This window comes from Lates calcarifer, linkage group LG8, assembly GCF_001640805.2.
Source record: "Lates calcarifer isolate ASB-BC8 linkage group LG8, TLL_Latcal_v3, whole genome shotgun sequence".
Taxonomy (NCBI): Eukaryota; Metazoa; Chordata; class Actinopteri; family Centropomidae; genus Lates; species Lates calcarifer.
Genome location: NC_066840.1, coordinates 13,451,921 through 13,472,637, shown reverse-complemented (window position 1 = coordinate 13,472,637; position 20,717 = coordinate 13,451,921). Strand labels below are relative to the sequence as shown.

The 20,717-nt window shown below is 41.4% G+C and overlaps 1 protein-coding gene across 2 annotated transcripts in view; it reads left to right on the top strand.

Annotated features, from left to right (window-relative positions):
• The first annotated feature begins 2,157 nt into the window (after positions 1–2,157).
• Positions 2,158–20,717, top strand: part of pcdh11 (protocadherin 11) — a 126,688-nt gene continuing 108,128 nt past the window's right edge. For both annotated transcript variants that reach the window (XM_018669151.2, XM_018669179.2), the window contains exons 1-3: positions 2,158–2,927; positions 8,746–9,326; positions 15,449–17,956. In XM_018669151.2, the coding sequence (XP_018524667.1) occupies positions 8,787–9,326; positions 15,449–17,956 (3,048 nt within the window). In that variant the 5' untranslated portion in view covers positions 2,158–2,927; positions 8,746–8,786. The remainder of the gene's footprint in view (positions 2,928–8,745; positions 9,327–15,448; positions 17,957–20,717) is intronic.

Sequence of the window (20,717 nt, the reverse complement as noted above, 5' to 3'; positions counted from 1 at the left end):
AAAAACAAAAAAAAAGATTTTTCTTCTATATATGTTGTATTTGACCATGCAGATAGAAGACCAGGTCAAATGTTCTATAAGTACCAAGTTATTGGTCATTATCCTATACATTTTTTGAGGTCCAGTTAGGGAAAAAGATAATAGTACATTCCCATTTTCATATAGCATGAGTTACATTATGTGACAGCCTTGTCACATCCTCCAATTTCTAAACTAACTCAGTAATGTTATGAAACTCAACCCTGAACTGTGCTGACTTTCAGAAAAAATAACAATGAGCTGGAGGGGAAACTCTGACGCTGGCACCATTCACCAGAACAAAAATCTATGAAAAAATCATTGAGTGGACCTTTAAGCTAATCCTCTGCTCTGGTTAAGCTGCTGCAACATTATATCTAAGAGGTTTTTTGCAATGAATAATCAATAAAGGGCAAAAACGATAATCTCCACCAGTGTCAGGTTTTACACACATAAATAGCTATATTTCATGCGGATGAATTATAGGTCTATTGATGCGTCCTATCAAATTTGACATGGTGCACATATTAGATTCCTAATACACGTCCTTTTCTAGTGGACTTAAAGAAGCCCCTACAATTTCCCAGTAGTTGCCTTTAGTCTTATTTTAATATTATCTAGCCCATTAGATTTCAAATACATGCACCCCAATTTGTTAGAAATGCCTAAAGTTTCCTCTGAAAGTTAATTTTGAAAATATCATAATGGCCATGTGCGTCATGCATGAAAAATTCTGTGCCGCCTGACAAATAATATTACTTTTTTGCTGTCATATTCCTTGAACAACTTAAGAAATCCAAACAGTAAAACTAAGAAAGTAAATGCTGTTGTGTTCTGTGTTTTCTCACTTGGGGAAAAAAAGAGACTTTTCCCTAGTGGATTTCAAAATGTCCATACAGTTTCCCCACAGTTGCCTTTAGACTGTTTGGCCTAAACAGAAACAATCATCTGACCAAATCCCTGCCCCTTTATCTTCAGGGATGAGTAGTGTGGGATGAAATAATGTGGAAGGGAAATGGTGAACAGGTGAAGAATGCTGTTTATGAAACCTTGCCAGGGGCTAAACTTGTTAAAATGCAAAGTTGCAGCCATTTGTTGTATGAGGCGATGGCGAAGGGACATGGGTAATTAGCTGTAACATGGCGGGGGTGATGATTCGACCTTTGTGTGACTATAACCCTTTATGACCCCCATAAAAGCACCTGTTAGAGTCTACTTTAGGGTATTTGGAGGAGCGGAGCCACAGTAGGAAAGTAATGAGGGTGATGATTTGTGATCGGTGATTTTCGAGCTGATCAATACATTGCATTGATGCCTGTTTGACATTGTGCCCTGCGCAATGCAACCAGATTTGTTGATGTTTCACCTCAGTGGGTTTTATGGTCCAAGATACACACTGTTAGACAACTTTCAGCACTTTTCTGATCCTGAATATCTAGATTCATGCTGCAGTATCATTTTAATGAGGCATTTGAGTTAGCTTGTCAATTTTAATACAATGACATTTTCTCTCAATTTCCCAGGTAATCCCTTGTTGGCATTTTATCAGTTATTGCATTTCAAGTGTTCAACGTGTTCATGGTAATAAGCTGAACTATGATTGGCTCATACATCACAGGACTTATCTGACTCCATTTTATACATGGGAACTATGGAAACTGTGAACAAACCCATTATCGGGCTAATTTCTCCTCTCGTTCCCGAGAAGAGCTCTGACATGGCCTGTTGACACTCTCGGGAATGTCTGAAAAGAATTTGAACCTCATCATTATTCAGAGGTGCGGATGATACAATAGACCTCCATTGGAAATGAAAAGCAGAAACAAGGCTCGGTATAAAAGTGAACAGTGCCCCCCTCTTGCTTTCAGGCGGATTTCTTTCTGGAGCAGTGTGGCTACTGCAAACAGCAGAGGCATCCGTGGTCCACGCGCGCGGGCACACACACACACACACACACACACACACACACACACACACACATCCAACCATCCACCTACATCTCAGCGCAAGCATCTCTCCAACGCAGTGCGGCTTTAAGAGGACCGGGGCTCTTAAATCTGTGCTTGGCTCCTCCTTCCGCCATGATGTCAGTCGAAGGGAGAGCGAGAGGGAGAGAGGTGGGCAGTATTGAGAAACTGAGTTCATACAATACTACTGAGACATCTACAGCTTAGCAGACAGATACGGTGAACCGCCTATCCCGGCTCCTGTAAGTGATGCTGCACTGAGGCACACTTTGATCCAACTCCACTGGGGGGGCGATGCGCTCTCTGCATCCCTCCATTAAGAGTTTTTTTATTTTATTTTTTATTTTTGGAGGGGAGCGTGCACAACCTTGAATCAGTCTAAACAAGTGTTTTTTTTAAAAATAAATTAGCGTTACGCTCTCAGTTTTTTCATCAGAAGTCTATTTTCTTGCGCTCTTGGATTGAAGTTTTACGCGCGGGTCGAGAAGCGTTTAACGCACACGTGTAAGTTCTGGTGCCAGCGATTTTCAGCTGGCAAAATAAAGTAGGAATTTCCAGGCAAAACGTAGGCTAGAGATGCAAAGTTTGTGAGAAAGAAAAACAAGCTTGGATCAATGCGTATCTCCGCCCGTGGGATTGCGAGCTCCAAGACATCCGAAGAGGAATTACAGCGTCTCCTTTTCAAAGTTGATCGCTGTGTGTGATTTTTTCTCTCTCTCTTGCACATGAGGACCACAATTTTTTAGCGCATGGATAAGTTTTTGTAGTGGATAACATTTTTTTTCTCTGCTTGCATTGCGTTTTGCTGCTTCTGATGAGGATCCTTTCTCCCCCCCTTTCCCCCTACTTCAGTTTAATCCATGGCACTTCTTTTTTGTAAATCAGTGATGTCTCTACGCGACGGTACTCGAGGTTGATTTTTCACCCTGTTCGAGCTGAAAGGTAAGCTTTTGCTTCTGATCATGACCTTATTGTTGAGATCGAAATGTTTTTTGTTTTTTTTTACTTTAGTAGTCTCTGGAGCCTGTGTATGCACACGGCTGGTCTATCTCCTGGGCGCATTCAGAAACGCTGGAGAGCGCCCAGCAGCCTAATTTATGTGGTTCGTATAAAATCAAATTGATGTCCCGGTACCGGCGAGGACCTGCGCTGTATTTACAAGCACTGAGAGCAACATGAGCTGGGCGAAAATTTAGTGATGGTCTTACAAGGTACTTGGATTTTTTTATGTTCTGTGGGTTTTCCTAGAGCTGTTCCAAAAGACATAACAGGCATCCCCCGTGCACCTGATGTAAATAGAAATTATCCACGGACACGGTGGATCGTGGAGAATCTAAGCCGAGTTGTCGCATTACGAATGTGTGCCGCGCGGTTGGTCACGACTTCGGGCATTAATTAGTGTTGCTCAACACTGATCGCTAGACAGATAGGCCTACTTTCCAAGAGCATCCAAAAACTGCGGGGACTTTTTTCCCCTTCAGTGCAGGTTTCGCAGCAGCTTGGCCGCGAAAACTCGCTGCGTGGGTGCGCGGCAACAGCGCGCTCCTTGGTCGAAGCGGTACAGCTGTCACAGACCACAACCTCGGGGGCTATCAGCCTGCTCACGCTCAGACTCCAGGAAAAAAATCAAGAAATCTCTGTATGTTTGCTTCTAGGAATAACAGTTCAAACAGTCATGATGTAGGACCCAATAAGCCCGGAGGTTAACCGCCACAGTTGGTTGTTTGGGTTCCCTAATATGTTATACCTGCTCAGTATGCAGTAGATTATTATTGGGCCCGTTTTTTAAAGACTCCCACAAGGCGTACTCAATTCAATATTTGCTGGAGAATTAAATCAAATGGTAATGTGAACCTTCCCAAGGTGAGCAGCATATTTTGTCTGTAGGCTGAGGCATTTATATTAAAAGAAGAGGCAGTGAGTAAATGGGAGCAGCCTGATTGTTTGTTCTGATTTGAAAATAAGCAATAAAACCATTTCCTCATAAACATCCACATTTCAAATCCACCAGTAGGTATGGAGCAGTTCATCACAGTCTGCTTACATGCTGTTCGTGCTATAGCAATATCTGCAATTATTGTTATGCCTCTGATATATTCAACCAAATATTGTCTGAAGAGCGATGACTTTTGGAGTCATAACTTGAGACTGTATGTGTGCATAAGAGTTCATGGTGTAACTAACCTGTAGACTCAGAGGTGCTTTCCAGGTGTCAGAGATGGTGTCTCTTTGCTTTGCTTTTAGTTTTCATCCTACTGTGTACGTTTCCACTGGAACACATTCAAGCTCCTTTTGAAATCTCTGTTCTCATTGTCACATACAGTTTAGATAAAATGTATTTAGCGAAGAGTTTGAGGTCATCTTTAGTTGTAGATGTTCCCCTGACTAGCTTTCTGATATTCACCATATTGCAGTAGTTGAATTGTCCCATTCACTTTACATAAAGGATATTATATTGAATGTGACAAACCACATGGAACTTGCCTATTTCAAAATCCATGACGGTGTCTACAGCACTATTTTCACTTGAACTATGACAATGACATATGAAAATGTTCTCTAATCTGTTTTGACAGTGTTTGTTCCCAGTATCATGCAATTATAAAATTCTAGTTGAGCAGTTATTCTTAATTTTAATGCTTTCAGACTCCAGTTTTATTTTATTTTAATAAATATCATAGGTTCTTTGACAATTTATTATTTGTCAGTAATTCTGGATTTTGTCTCATTTGGATTAAAAATAATGGACTTTAAAGTCCATTCCAGATGACTTAAAGCTACATCAAAAATGATCACGCTTATATTTAGAATTATATTTGCATGTATGGACTGCCCTCTTGAGTCCATGATTACAACACTGTAAATTCGTTTGTCATTTTGCTAATTCAGGAGGGTATAAGAAATATTACTCAGCGACCATTTTGCTATCCAAGTAGTACAACTGTTCATAATCCAAGTCTATTGAAGAATTAAGAAACTGAAATGTGAATAGTCACTGGGTTATTCACCCAAACAGCACTGCCAGACTTAATGCAAACACTATGCTATAAATTATGCGTCAGAGGATTGCTATATCATCTATTTCTTCTTCTCAGTGATAAAAGATAGTGTGGAGTGCAAATCCCAGTGATATTTGAACTTGAATATACATCTTTTAGCAGCAGTAAATCTATTCTTAACATTGTCAATGTAGCCGTTTATGTCGAGCATCATTTTCTCGCACTTTCTCACTTGCTCCAATGACTGAGGTAATATAGTCATTGTTGAAGTTTCCCAAGAGAAAACAACTTTTATTCCTCCACTGTGTAAGAAAAAAATGTTCTGACTGTGTGGACTGAAAAAGAACTGACTGATCTTGACAGAAACCTGGTCTGTCAGGCTGTCAGTGATCCTTAAAGCTGTTAAAAGAGAAAAAGCCCAAGACAATCAAAAGTATTACATCTGCCGATGCCCTCTTTTGAAAATCTCTTTGGATCCACAGGCAAACCTGATAGATACAACAGTGGTGAAAACCTGACTTTGACAGTTAAAGGACCCCAGGTGTCTTGGGTCCCAGCCTGAGACTAACAACACTGAAAGTTTCCAGGTGAGGGTATCTTTAGGGGTGAAGGCAGGGGGTGACGATAGCTGTATGTCTCCCTGCCCGCTGCTATCCTTCAGCGGATGCAAACACCAGGAAGGCCTGTCCATCACACTGTCGTGTAAAGTGATCCAGGGCCGGCCTGCTCCTCTTCACTCTGTGTCTCCCAAGAGGGAGGCTTGAGTTTGCCTACTGGATTCAACCTGCTGTCTGGGGCTCAAAATAGCATTTCAGGAGACTAGTGAAATGTAAGCAAAGGAGACACTCTGACTGACACCTAGGATTTCTTTCTCCCTCCCTCTTACTTTTTTTTCCCTCCAGCACAATTCCTTCTCTCACCTAGCCTATCCCTCATGGACAGATTTATAAAGAGTTTTGACAAGTGAAAAGCTGTGTAAATGTCGGAAAATCGTGGCTAAGAGAAAAGAACCCACATTAAGTTAATAGAATAAGAGGAGTAAACTATTTTGACTATAATATGTTGAAGGTCAGCATGTGCCCTTTCCCTATAAAAATATCTGATATTATTCTAGCTTTATGTAGGAAGAGAAACACCTCTATGTTGCCATCTACTAAACATCTAGTGTATATATGTATATCTCCTATACTAGTAAAATTGTAGTAGTAAAATATATCCTAACATCACATTAGCATTGCCAAGGTGTCCTTTTTGTTGTTGTTTTGCTACATTTGTACTCCTGCATGTACTTCGAGTCAAAAACATACTACACCCCTTCATCCTGCGGAACATTATTGTCACTTACAAGGGAGAGAGAATCTAGATCATGCTTTGATCTTTTCTGTTTTTTCACTTTGGTGAATCACATCCCATTTAAAGATGTAATTTAAACTTCATTATGTGTTGTGTGAGCTCAGCCTTGGACTGCCTGGCGATCATCACAGTAAAGCAATTGCTGCTCACTCCCAGAAAGATGCACACTTCAAAGTAAAGTGTGTCACAGTTACTAATGGGATATATCTCATCAATATTTTGACATGACAGTATAACACTGCCCGTGCTGTATGCGTAGAATGAATAACCCTCATGCCGATCAGTGTCAGCTATGATTTTTTTCTCTGTCCAACTGTCTTTAATGAGTCTCATGTGACTGCTTTATGAAATGTGTGAAAAGAAATCTGTCTTTACAGGCTGCACCAATGCCTTGCAATTGTTGCTGATTCAAAACCAGCTTAATTAAATTCTTATTTTTAATCAATTCCCCTTTGTCGGTAGGCCGAGAGCTTCAATGGCTATGAACGCTGTTGCCTTGCCAATTTAGAGGACCCCTGTAGTGCAGTTTAGGTAGTCATACCTTTTCTACAGGATATTGTTTGACTCATGTAAATGGATGGAAATTTCATAAAGTAGGAAATATTACAGTTCCCAAAGAGCTATTTGTGGTCCCTTGTTACTGCAGGTATGTATGCATTTTCAGCACCAGCTGTACATCGTTTGTGTGATGGCTGTCACACACTTTTGCCATACTTTAAAGAAAATGGATGTTTGATATCAAGGCAGCTGCCTTATGAATACAAACCAATATTGCGAAGGAAAATCATATGAGGTTAATAAACACTCAGGGGGTTGGTTGGCCCTAAACACACAGTGGGATATGAGCAATGAAATTATATTAGTCGTTAAATATATTGCACCAGAATACACATGGGGAGCCAGTATTATTATGAGAAGTAAACATAGCTGTGCATTGGCAGCATTACCCTGATTCGTTGTTGTGTATTAAAATCAATCTAAAGACTGGTAATGCAATTCTGTTGTTTTTCTGCAAAAATCTACTGAACAAAGATATACTTTGATAATTACATTGCTTTACCACCACTGTAATGCCATTAAACCCTGTGTGGCCAAGCCTTTATAGAGACCAGTGTGGACCTTTGTGGTAGAAATAATAGATTTTAATTTATTAAAGATCTCCAGGAATGGATTAAATTAACTAATAAGTCAAAATGTGAATTAACAAACCACATGAAGTGACTCTCCTAATGACTGACTAAGTAACCTACTAATCAACTGGTGAAAAGCAGTCAATATTTTATGCTAGTATATACTGGCAGTGAATTCATTGTAGTGTATGTCTCCTTCATCGTCTTCCAATGACCTACTTGGGTTTTGGCAATTGGGGTTCTTGCCCTTTGGCAAGCTTTTGCACATATAAAACAGTTAAAGATTTTGTAGTACAACAGCATCAAATGAATTGGCACCCAACACAACAACATATTAATGAATAATGTTCAGTGATGGTAAACCCATCTGCACTGCATTTTCTGTTAAGGGTTTTTATCATAGGCATCATTCAGTGCAAACAGAGAACTGGATGCTGTTTAAATTTGATGTTGGAGAAAACACATTCTTCAGGATGTAATGAAGTTATGATTAAATTTCACTAATTTGACTGATGGCAGCCTTCACAATAAATAATTTCGCATTGTTGTCTCCTTCCACGGCAGTAACTCTACAAAGTGCTCTTATCATACTGTGTATGTTTACACACATGGGCGTTCATGAAATATTTGAGAGCTCAGTTGTTTACATTCAGAGCAAATGAGGCTCTCCATTAATAGCTGCTGTCAAGCGGTACAACTGCAAGTGTGTGTCTGTGTGTGCTCAAGCATGGAAGCACCAATGCTTAAGGCTTCAGTTGTGCTGCCTCCAAATCAGCTGAAGTCTGGATGTGAGGTGCAGTTTATGGAGACACCACCGCACCGTGTTGACTCACATTGACTCAGATGTGAATTAAGTTTTTTCTCTCTGTGTGTCCCATTTTTTTCTCCCACAGTAGTTTGTGAACAAGCTTTCAAAGCAAACTATCTTATCGCAACAGTGAACTCGACTGCTTTCGTACTTCTCAATAAAAATATGAAATGGTTCATTACAGCGATGAAATGGATTGATGGAATATGTGAACTACTAACCTTTACGTGTCCGCTTGCTCAATGGATGTCATCAAAGGTTAATTGTGTAAAACCGACATTAATTTGCTCTCAAAGACATGGGAAGGATGTAGGCTCATAACTAGTTAGGATGAATAGGTCAAGTTGAAAACTCTCAGTGAGGGAAAGTAGTACTAATTACAGTAGAACTTGAATGCCATGTAATTTTGTGCACTGACATTGTGTGTTCTGTCTTTCTCCCTTTTTTTCTCTCTCTATTTCTTGTGCCAGAATTGCTGCTGTAAAAGTGAAGCTCCCATCCACCCTTGAGTATGGACTTAGCAAGTCAGGCTCACGTGCTGGTGGTCTTGCTCACCTGTGTGGCCTCGCTATGCTGGGCCCAGGAGAGGGACTACACGGTGAAGGAGGAGCAGCCGGAGAACGTCCGCATCGGTAACCTGCGGAAGGACCTGGATCTGAACCTGGACCCAAACATCAGGCTATCCTCGCCGCTGCAGTTCAAGCCTGTGTACAAGACAGGCGATGTGCCTTTGGTGAGAGTGGAGGCCAACACGGGGGAGATCTTTACCACCAATCACAGGATCGACCGGGAGAAGCTGTGCTCGGGGGTCTTCGCAGAGAAACGCTGCTACTATGAGATTGAGGTGGCCGTGCTGCCTGACGAGATCTTCCGTTTGGTCAAGATCCGCTTCCTGATCGAGGATGTGAATGACAACGCACCCCTTTTCCAGTCCACTGTAATAAACATCTCCATCCCAGAGAACACAGCAATCAACACCCGATACCCGGTGCCCTCAGCATTTGACCCTGATGTAGGGATCAATGGGATCCAACATTATGAACTGGTCAAGGTGAGGATCACTCTTGCTTCATCTCAGTAGCCTTAGTTATAGGTATTACTCATGGAGTCATTTCATAAACCTAAAGTGCCTTTTGTGTGGTTATAAGCTCATTGGAAAAAATACTGTTTTCAGTGTTTGTATACATGAAAACTTCAGCTGTTTGGAAGAACATTTACAAAAAGGTAAAGGTATGTGGTTGTACCCCAGTGCCAGAGCTCCATTTCATAGTGGAGTTTGTCATCAACTTTTTGATTAGTGAAACTGTTTTTTTTTTTTTTATGAGGTTTATAAAACACCTTTTTGTAATCACTGACAAAACAGTCTTGTCAGCCCATTTTTGAGTGTCCATTTAGTTCATTTATGAATGTCAGTGTGGTTTATTTAACACCAGGCCTGCTCCAGTCTCTTGAGTACATGCCAATAATAACACCTACACTGTATATCCCCATTTTTATTTGATATTTGCTAAACTGTCAGCTGTAATTAAATAATAAATAATTAAAAAACATCCAAGTATCTGAGGCTGAATATCTAAGCAAAGATTTTTAAAGACTCACTTGACTAAAACTGGAGTTGATAAGAGGCTATTGCTGTGTCCACAATCTCATGTCTAAACTAAAAGCCATCTTGTACAAATTAATTTAGTTCAATAGAGAATGAGTGAAAGATTTTGATAGTGAAAGATATGGGGCCTGAAGCCTTGTGATAACTACAGGAACAGGCCTCATCTTACTGGTTTGCTTTATCCAAGTACAGAACAATCACAACTATACAAAGACTGTGGATGTCTGTCTCCAGTGCAAGGAGAATATTAGTCAGCACACATATTATTGATCAATCTCTGGCATATTACTATGCCTGCAGCATATCACCTGTCTACATCAGTTCTGATTAGTTGACTATTTTTAATCAGTGAGTCCTTACATTATTTTTCTTCTTTCTTTCTGGTTTTCATGTAATATGATCCAGATTCTTCATTACAGCTTTTTTCTGTAAGCCTGCTCTCGTGCTGTAGTGCTGTAGTACATCCATATAGGAAATTAATTTTGGCTGCATTGGAAATATGACCTACCTTTTTCATAAAGTGGAATACGTCATGAAGCCTACAGTGTTTTATACCAGCCATTAATATTTCCATATGCCTTATTTCATTATGAAAGAAGGCTGTAAAGAAGGGGAAGTTTTCACTGTGTACAGTAATATCAGAGAACACGCAATAGAAAGTGCAGACACAGCACATACTGTATGTCCAATTTCCAGCAACAGGTTACATGTGCTGAACATGGTAGATTAAAGCAAGTGAGAAGAAATGTACTGTATTATGCTAATAGGTGTCTCATGCAGGACTAGGAAAAGCTTTTCTTCATCATCTAATTGATGCACTATTAAACTGCAGTGCAATATTCTCTGTTACCTAATGGAGTCAGCCCTAAATCCAGAAATGTAGGATAATATCATGCATTCTTCATTTATAGTCTAGACAACACTTTATGCTTTGTGGGTAGACGACTATTGGAGATGACATGAGCCCTTACAAATGAAGTGTAATTAAAGATGGAGATGCAAGCACTCTGGAGGAAATCCTAAATATAATAAATAAAGAAAGGTTACTGGAATTGAGAGCACGGTACAAGACAGAAATGACAAGTCCACCTTGGAGTCTCAGATGAAGTTAACATTGGGTTGGAATGAACAGAATCGTTGCTGTCCGTGTCTGCCTTGAATACCAATTTGCATTTTTAAAGAGTCTCCCCACCGCCAAGGCCTCTCCAGCGCAATGTCCTGAATTGTTCATGCCTGGAAAATCACCAACCAAATGTTCTGCTCATTATGATGATCATCTGCAATCATTTTCTTTGCCCTTTTCACAATATAAAGCTTTCTAAAAACCCCTTGCCTAGGCTGTGCTTGCAATATCTTTTGCAGGAAATTCTTCTCAGTGCATCCTTGGCACTGCATCTCTGATTAAGTTCTTCTTATTATATTCTCATTGTACTCGAGATTAATTTCCTTGTGTTCCAGGTTCTATATGAGTAAAACACAGGGAGAAGTATTAAAGGAGCCAGCAACATTTTCAACCTTTGGTATCTTTTATTTCAGAAGTGCAGCAGAAAGCCAAGGGTTTAGTGCAGAGGGAATGTGCAAGCATTTCCTAGAATAGCTCTTGGCCGCTAAGCCACCCTTGGACTATCTTTGTATGGTCCTGTGAGATTTGTCTCAGAAGCTCCCTCAGAATGATAGTTTGCCCAGTTTTCTTGTGTTGTGTAGGGTACTGTGCTGAAATTGCTACCATTGTGTAGCACAGAGAGCCATACTCAATCGTCCGCCACTCCACATGTAGCATGACTGAGTTGTCAACATACAGAGCGGATAAAAAAACACAGTAGCCTCTTCTTGTCCAACTTTGTCCTTTTCTAACAATACAAGGTACAACGGGTAATTTCATCCTACACAATGCTTCAGCACCACACATAATGGTTGGTAATTACAGTTTGAGTGAAACTCAGCCATCAGAGTTGTGCAATGGTGTGTTACGTCACCTGAACTGCAGAGAAGACGTCCTAAGAAAATGGTCAAGGTCAGAGAAAGCAATCACATGCATGGATGGAGGAGGATCTCCCATGAAAGCAGATCTGATCACTTTACATATTCACAGGATAACTCGGAGGCCAACACAGAAACATGCATAGGACTAAAGGACAGTCTGCTGTTGGTTTAGCTTAGGATTTTGACTCTTCGCAAATACTGGCCACTTTCCTCATTTCAGTGATGTACGAGTTTGCAGCATCACACACTACATTAATCTAAGTTGCATGTATGTCAGCATCTTCAGACACATTTAAAGTGGGCGTCTTGTTCAAGTCATTTCGTGTAGATCAGCGTTCTGCTGCTGGCTGGGTTATGCCTATGCCCCCTGATAAACTGGCTGATGAAGTGGATGTCTGCATTTTGGTTGGGCAATCTGGAGGGCTCTTGGACTTAACCTTTTGCCACCTACCTAGGTTTTTCCCCTGGTATTTTGCAATCAACTTGGTCGCTACGTGTCTATCTGAAATATACCTGAAATATTTTGAGTGGATGGAGTGGTCTTTTTGCTGGTACTCCAAGTCTGAGCTTGAATAATTTTATTCCTAAACTGATTCTAACTTTGCATTTGAAGATGCAAAATTTATTCAAACTCCATTCCCAAGTAGCAAGAAAAAATTTGATTAATGCATTGCATGCTGCCTATAGGCAGTGAATAGGATTTTTGGGCAGAGAGCTCCCTGTCAAGCATTTCCAGTTTTCATTAGCATCCTATTTTGACACATTATCCTCTTCTAGGGGTTGACAAAAAGAGACAAACAATTCCCAGCTTCTTTTGTCTTAATTATATGCATGAGATCATGGCCAGGGGCAAAAGTGAATGAGGGATGGAGAGGAAAAATGAGGGAGGAATGAGAGAGAGAGACAGAGTGAGAGTGAGTTTCTATCAGTATTATAAAGAGGTGCTATAGCTTGTGATGAATAGCCCTCCCCAGTTAGCCCCATCCATGGGCATCACCGTGACTAGAGTCCTCCTGATATATTCACAGCCCAATCTCAGTCTCCTCTGAGTTTTAATAAGGTCATCAACTTGACTGAAAGATGCATCCAATGATAATCTGAGGCACTGTCTGCAGAACGGGGTTCAGAGTCATCCTTCCCTCATCATCAGCCACCTCTGCTTCTGTCAGTGTCCCTCAGTCATTTTCATTTAAATTAGCCAACTCTGATTAGATTGTGTATGGCACACACCTCACATATATATATAGTGCCCTGTTCCCACTCTGATCACTGAGGAGGCCTGTGGCCCTGAAATGTGGAATGAATGGCGAGTCATCAAAGTTCAAGAAGACATGTACCTGTACAGTGTATGTGTGGTGAAAGAGTGAGGCACGGTATAATGTGCACACGTAGCCGTTTAGGGAACTTCGTCCTTCTTGCTCAGCCTTAGGGTTTCCAGTGAGTGATTCATGCTAGTATTTGGCCTTTTCTTAGCCTGCCCTAGATCTTATCACAATCCACCAGACTAATTCTGCATTCAGGAGGATGCGCAGCCTGAGAGATAGCTCTCTTCAACTTATTGAAATGCGCTGAGCGCTGTCTTGTCAGTTGTAAAATTGTGTGAAACCAAGACAAAAGCATAGAGGAAATGCTGGCTCATAAATCATTGTGCAGCATTCCCTTTGACACATCCTAACTCAACATCCTACTATTAACATCAGACTTTGCCAAATATCAGTGTGCAGATACTCAGCAACAGTGCCGAATCTGTGAACTATTCAAACAACTGAGGATTGAGGAGCTCTGTGCGGATGGAGTAGTGCTTAGTAATAGAGCCCCCAGAATGTTGTCTTGGACCTTTCAGTTATGACAGAAATAGTTTGGCAGTGTTCATAAAGATTCAGCACAGTTCATCCATAAGGCATTTTCTCTACATTTCTCCACATAGTTTTATACGCCATCTCTGCTTACCCCTATATGACTTTTGCTTGCCAGAAGGATCGCATAATAAGGTCTGAAAGATCATTGCTGCAGTGTTGGCTGTTTTAAGTAGTTCTGTCAATCACTGACATGTTGACAACATTCCCTCGGCAAGCAATTTTTCAGAGTACACAATAATTTACATGCTGCAGCTGCACGTTTCCTTGTGTCGGCTACAACACTATGTTGGCACAGGGACGGTTCTAGATTCTGAAACCTACCAAGGACTCTTGTGCTCACAATTTGGTTGAAATGTTCCTCCCTTGAACGAAGAGAATGTATATATCTTAATCTCATTTGATAGCTGTGCCTAGACAGAGTAATCTCTTCCAACATTATGTGCAGCATGAAGCTTATCTCTTTAAATAGGATGCTTTTTCTTGTTTTACCATGAAACTGCTTCTGACTGAAAGAGCTTCAAAGGGCTTCTTTGTTTCATAATGTGCATGCAGCTCATTCATGGGCTTGATCTTCTTCTTATTTCCTCCCCCTACTCTCTCTCCTTTTCTGCCACTTGTCCCTCTCTCTCCCTCTCTCTTCCTTCATTTCCTTCCTCTCTCTTCTAATTTGAAAGTGTGCGTACGGATCCATACCATACTCCATCTAAAATTGTAAATATTAGTGCTAGTTTTTTGGGTGGAAGGCAATTACTCATAACAGCCGGTGCCAGTTCCTCTGGTTTCTCATGGGGATTACTTATGCATTTGTTTTCATTTTCCTCCGGCTTTACTTTTGCCTAGATTTAGCCCCTCTTGAGCAAAAAGTCTGCTAATAGGCTGGATTTTTCATTCTCCTTTTCTTAATCTCTGGTGATCTGGTATTGCAGTATATATAAATGGGAGCTTATTGGTGTGTCTCCATTTCCAGCTGTCTGTCTCTCCCATAATGAAGCTGAAATGTTACATGGCTGCCTGCTCTATTCTAACTTGATTCTAACTTGATAGGGAGGTAGAGTGAAATCTTATTTTAGTGATGGCAGAGAAAATTTAATGAGGAGGCTAAAGAGGCAAATGAATCCATTCAACCGGTAGTTGTATATACAGTGTACAACATATATAGTGTACAGTTACTGGTCACATTTTTAAAAGGAGCTGACATTTGCTATTTTTCTGGTGCATGTACTGTATAGTGTATGTAAAAAATGACTCAAACTTTGAAACAAGCTGATGATTAGCATGTTTGAAAATGCTTTTGATTTATGCGTACCCAACTGAGACGAGAAGAGCAGAGCCAAGAACCAGCTGCCTTGTTTAAGAATGTCCTGGGCTGTTTAATTTGCTCTTGACATTCATCACTGCCTAAAAGCCTGATCCTAAGAGGGGGTATATACAAATGAACCTGAGTAGCCTAAGGAACTTTCTCAACAGGCTTTCTAAGACAACACTCTAAGAATAAAAACATGACAGAGAACACAAAATGTAGTACCATGTTACTGAGTGAAAATGTGAGAAAGAGAGATAGAGAGAGGTACCTATTTATTTAATTTATGGCACTCTTTATCCTTAGACCTTAGATATAATCATAGGTTTGTTGGTAAAACTTTGTGTAGTTTGTGGTGTTCACATAAATGTATCATGAGTACTAAACAGAATCAAACTAATTGAAATTTTGTTTTGTCTTCGCAGAGTGTGAGCGAGTTTGGCCTAGACATCATTGAGACTCCTGAAGGTGACAAGTGGCCACAGCTTATTGTTCAGCAGAACCTGGATCGTGAGCAGAAGGACACCTTCGTCATGAAGATAAAGGTGGAAGATGGTGGCAACCCTCCCAAGTCCAGCACTGCCATTCTCCAAGTCACCATCTCTGATGTCAATGACAATCGCCCCATCTTCAAGGACAGCGAGCTGGAGGTCACAGTGCCAGAGAATGCCCCCATGGGGACATCAGTTGCTCAGCTTCATGCCACGGACGCAGACCTGGGTTCCAATGCCCAGATCCACTTTGCCTTCAGCAACCAGATCTCTGCCTCGACCAAACGTCACTTTGCCATCGACAGCTCTACGGGACTGATCACTGTGAAGCAGCCACTGGACAGGGAGGTAACTCCCGTTCATAAACTCATCGTCCTGGCCAGTGATGGCAGCTCCACCCCCTCCAGAGCCACAGTGATTGTTAATGTTACAGACGTTAATGACAATGTTCCCTCCATAGACACTCGCTACATTATCAACCTGGTTAATGGGACTGTTCTGCTGTCTGAGAATGCACCTCTCAACACCAAAATAGCCCTAATTACTGTTACTGACAAGGATGCAGATCTTTATGGCAAAGTCGCTTGCTACACTGACCATGATGTTCCCTTCCGGTTGAAGCCTGTCTTTAATGATCAGTTCTTACTAGAGACAGCTGCCCCCTTAGATTATGAGACGACCCGAGAATATGCAATTAAGATAGTGGCCTCGGATAGAGGGACGCCTCCTTTGAACACTTCAGCTATGGTTTTAATTAAAATCAAGGATGAGAATGACAATGCACCCATCTTCCCCCAGCCGGAAATCCAACTATCCATACCGGAGAACAATGACCCCTCTACACAGTTAATAAAAATCAGTGCCACTGACGCAGACAGCGGACATAATGCTGAGATTATTTATACTCTTGGCCCTGACGCACCTGATGGGTTTAACATAGACAGACGGTCAGGAATCCTCTCTGTTGGCAAACGACTGGACAGAGAGAAGCAGGAGAGGTACTCATTCACTGTCATAGCGAGGGACAATGGCTCCACATCCCTACAGAGCAATGTCACTGTCAGGCTAATCGTCCAGGACCTTAATGACAACAGCCCAGCTTTCACGCACCCCGAGTACAACTTCTATGTGCCTGAGAACCTGCCTCTCTATGGAACTGTGGGCTTAATCACAGTGACGGACGCAGATGCGGGAGATAATGCTGTTATAACCCTGTCCATTTTGAACGGGAAAGATAATTTCATCATCGACCCCCAAACCGGTGTGATCAAACCCAATATCACCTTCGACAGGGAGCAGCAAAGCTCCTACACATTTATGGTCAAGGCAGTTGATGGAGGGCAACCTCCAAGCTCCTCCTATGCCAAGGTCACTATCAATGTAGTCGACGTAAATGACAATCGCCCTGTGTTCGTCATTCCATCCTCCAATTACTCATATGACCTAGTGCGAACCACCACCACCCCTGGCGCTGTGGTCACCAGAGTTTTTGCCATTGACAATGACACGGGTATGAATGCTGAGCTGCAGTACAGTATTATCAGCAGCATCATCATCACATCTAGGGTCTCCCCTCGAGGTCTCTTCGCCATCGACAAAACAACGGGTAACATAACACTACAGGAGAAAATAGTGGCAGCTGATCAGGGGCTGCATAGGCTCGTAGTCAAGGTCAAAGATCTAGGCCAGCCTGAGTCATTACATGCTATAGCACTTATTCACTTGTTTGTCAATGACACTGTGTCAAATGCTACATTTATCCAAGAGCAGCTGCGAAAAAGTATGGAGACACCCTTGGATCGTAACATAGGGGACAGTGAGGTAACACCTCAAGCCAACGGATATGTGATTGTTGTCATAGCTATCATAGCAGGGACCATGACTGTCATCTTGGTGATATTTGTGACTGCCTTGGTGCGCTGTCGGCAGACACCCAGACACAAAGTGGTACAGAAGGGCAAGCAGAGTGGCGAGTGGGTGTCACCCAACCAAGAGAACCGTCAGATCAAGAAGAAGAAGAAGAGAAAGAAGCGATCTCCCAAGAGCCTCCTCCTGAACTTTGTGACCATAGATGAATCCAAGCCTGACGACCCCACCCATGAGCATGTTAATGGCACACTGGATCTCCCCGTGGAGCTAGAGGAGCAAACCATGGGGAAGTACAACTGGGCCACCACGCCTACCACCTTCAAACCCGACAGCCCAGATTTAGCCAAGCATTACAAGTCCGCGTCCCCTCAGCCTACATTTCAAATCAAACCGGAGACTCCAGTGGCCCCAAAGAAACACCATGTGATCCAGGAGCTCCCCTTGGACAACACGTTCGTGGTGGGCTGTGACTCACTCTCCAAGTGCTCATCAACTAGCTCCGACCCATACAGTGTCTCAGAGTGCAGCTGTCAGGGGGGATTCAAGACTTCAGGGCAAATCACCACCCGACAGGTAATTCATGACTTCCTATTTAAACCCACCCACACTAGTCCCCACTCACACTCCCCTTGCTGTCCCATGGTAGGTGATGTGAAAGAGGGGGGGTGGCAGCATGGAGCCAGGGGATTTTCCCACACAGACCATGACCATGTCTACATGAATGTCATTTGCACTTAAAAATGAGTATGTCCAAGACTTGCAATGAAACAAAAGAATGACAGAAAGGAAGCATAATTTGTTGCAATTAATACAGCAAACCTTTCACTGTACTGATTGTCATGAATTCATGTATTCACCCACCTTCATGAGCAACCATAATTGCATAATCATTTACAAAAAACATGTGCAGATTAATTTCATATTCAAAAGCTTGAGTAATGGCAGCAGTGCAATTATGATGGCTAGCTATTTTAAACTTCAGTGTGAGTGGTTGGTGGCAATGTAGCCTGATTTAGAAGAGCCTGTGATAGGCGGCGATGATTGAACTCTCTACTGATGTATTTGAGGTCAAGGGCGGATGAGGCTGTGTGCTAATATATTTGACTGACACGTTTAAACAAGCCATGAAAAAAAAAATAATAATAATATGGCAGCCAGAGTGACAAGGGCTACTCACTTCATCATGTATTCATTTAGGCAAAAAGTGTGCAAGTAATAGCACAAAACAAAAAAAGTGCTCTTGACATGTTAAAACAGCTTGATAAATAATCCTACTTTTTGTGGCTTCTGTCCTCAAAATATTAAGTGCTGTCTTAACTGTGCCAGTGAGGCTTTGTGGGAGAGAAGCTCATTTGAATGCCAAGGTACAGCAAAGGGCTTATGATTCCCTAAGAGATATGTGCCAAATGCGAAGTGCCCCAATAAATAAAAGCTGGCGAGGGAAATAAATGTAAATCAGAGGTAAGGAGAGGTGGCCTTGCTCAGTGCTGACAGCCAGAGCAGAGCGCTGTGGGGAAGACTGAGTACTGCTTTGGGCGAGGGAGGGGGTCACAGGGATCAAGGTGACGCAGAGCCTTGAGACCAATATACTTAAACACCAAGGGAGCAGTAGTCCATAAAAAAGCCTGCCAGGCCAATGTTGCATTTAGCCCATAAATGCTCCACTTTAATGACCCCAATTATTGTTATAAACGACATACGTAGATACACATTCTTTACATTCTTTAAATTAGCTTACCTAGGAGAGGATCTAATGACATCACAACAATGGTTTCCATCTGTGATGTGTCGTAGTTTGTGTTAGAGAGGACATAGAAGAATGTGGTCATTGTATCCTTAGTGCATGACAGAGTACGTACATGTTGATATTTGATCTGCTATCACCAGCATGATGGAATTAATCAAGGCTGACTAGTCTGCGCGCGGAGTAGCAATTTATTCATACTGATATGTGTGTTGCCATACTTTTCACTCAGTGTCAAACATCCAGTTGATTTTGCTGGCTTTTGCAACGATTTCTCTTTTTTTTTTCACTTTTTTTTCATTTTGTTTCCTTTAAGATTTGGGGAGTTTGGTTGTTGCTTGGTTGCACTGGCTTTCATTTTTGTTACTGTTTTGATCACAATTATCACAACTGCCATTCATCCAATTCTGGGTCAGTTTCATGATATTGCATCAATAATTGATTTTGTTTGATGAGGTGCTCGCTTTTGTTTGCGTCTAGCCTCATATCGCACACATTTTTCAGATCTTTGGTTCATTTCTGTCTTTTTTGCTCCCAGTGTGCCTCTGCTGTGACATCTAGCAAGCGCTCAAATTCCTCATGGCATAGTTTTGGTAAATAACTGTTGATCCCGTGAAGTATTGTGCTTAGGATAATTTGTGAAGACACCCACACAGAGTTGATAGTCATTCCCTTCATCCACCTTTTATTTGAAACCGTGGTTAAAAGCTATGCTCTGCCATGGTACATTATACATAAGCCTACTACATGCCCTTGGTACCAAAGATTTAATTCATAATGTGTTTATACGACACACTGACGAGTTGTCAGAATGATTTTCCCCTCTTACTGGTAGTGACTGCCCTGAAATATGCAGAAATATTCAGTCTGTGTTCTACAGTTCTGAATTATTATCTGTTATGAATTTTATGCATCAAGGATTTAAATTGATTTTCACTTATGTTGCTGATCAGAGTGGAGTATTTTTGTGCAAATAATTTAAAATCAATGAATATATGATTAGTAAACATCCTCCCAAATCTTATGTTTCGCTATAGCGGGCTGTGTTTGTATCTGATTATTTTCTAGGTATATTTATTCATTGCTCTGAGAGAGGTCAGGTTTAATGTGTATAATATTCTCATATTTTGATGTCACACGCTCCCAGCATTTGAATATTATCTAGAAAAATCTGTCCTCATTGGCTCTACTCACCAGCCATATCTTCAGTGATGTTAAGCTGATAGTGCATCAAATTTTTTCCTGTCCCCTTGAGCAATTGACAAGTGATGCCTCCCACTTTAGACATTAGATTTCCCACTAGTTTTAAGTGTGCTTATTTAAAGCCAGTGTCATGGAAAAAAATAGCATGAAGCCTTGCCTGATGAGAGTTGGTGGCTGCAAAGGTTAATTAAATGCACTAAAGGGTTAATCACTCGTAATACAGTATGATTAAAATCACTGTAATTAGGTTTCGAATGAGGCTGATAAGGAGGGAGAAAAAAGGCAGCCGTCCTTTAAGATTATCAGTGATGCCACGTACTATCCTTGGGTGAGTCACGTTCTCAGGATCCGACATGACGTGACAACAATAGTTGACCAGCACTCCTG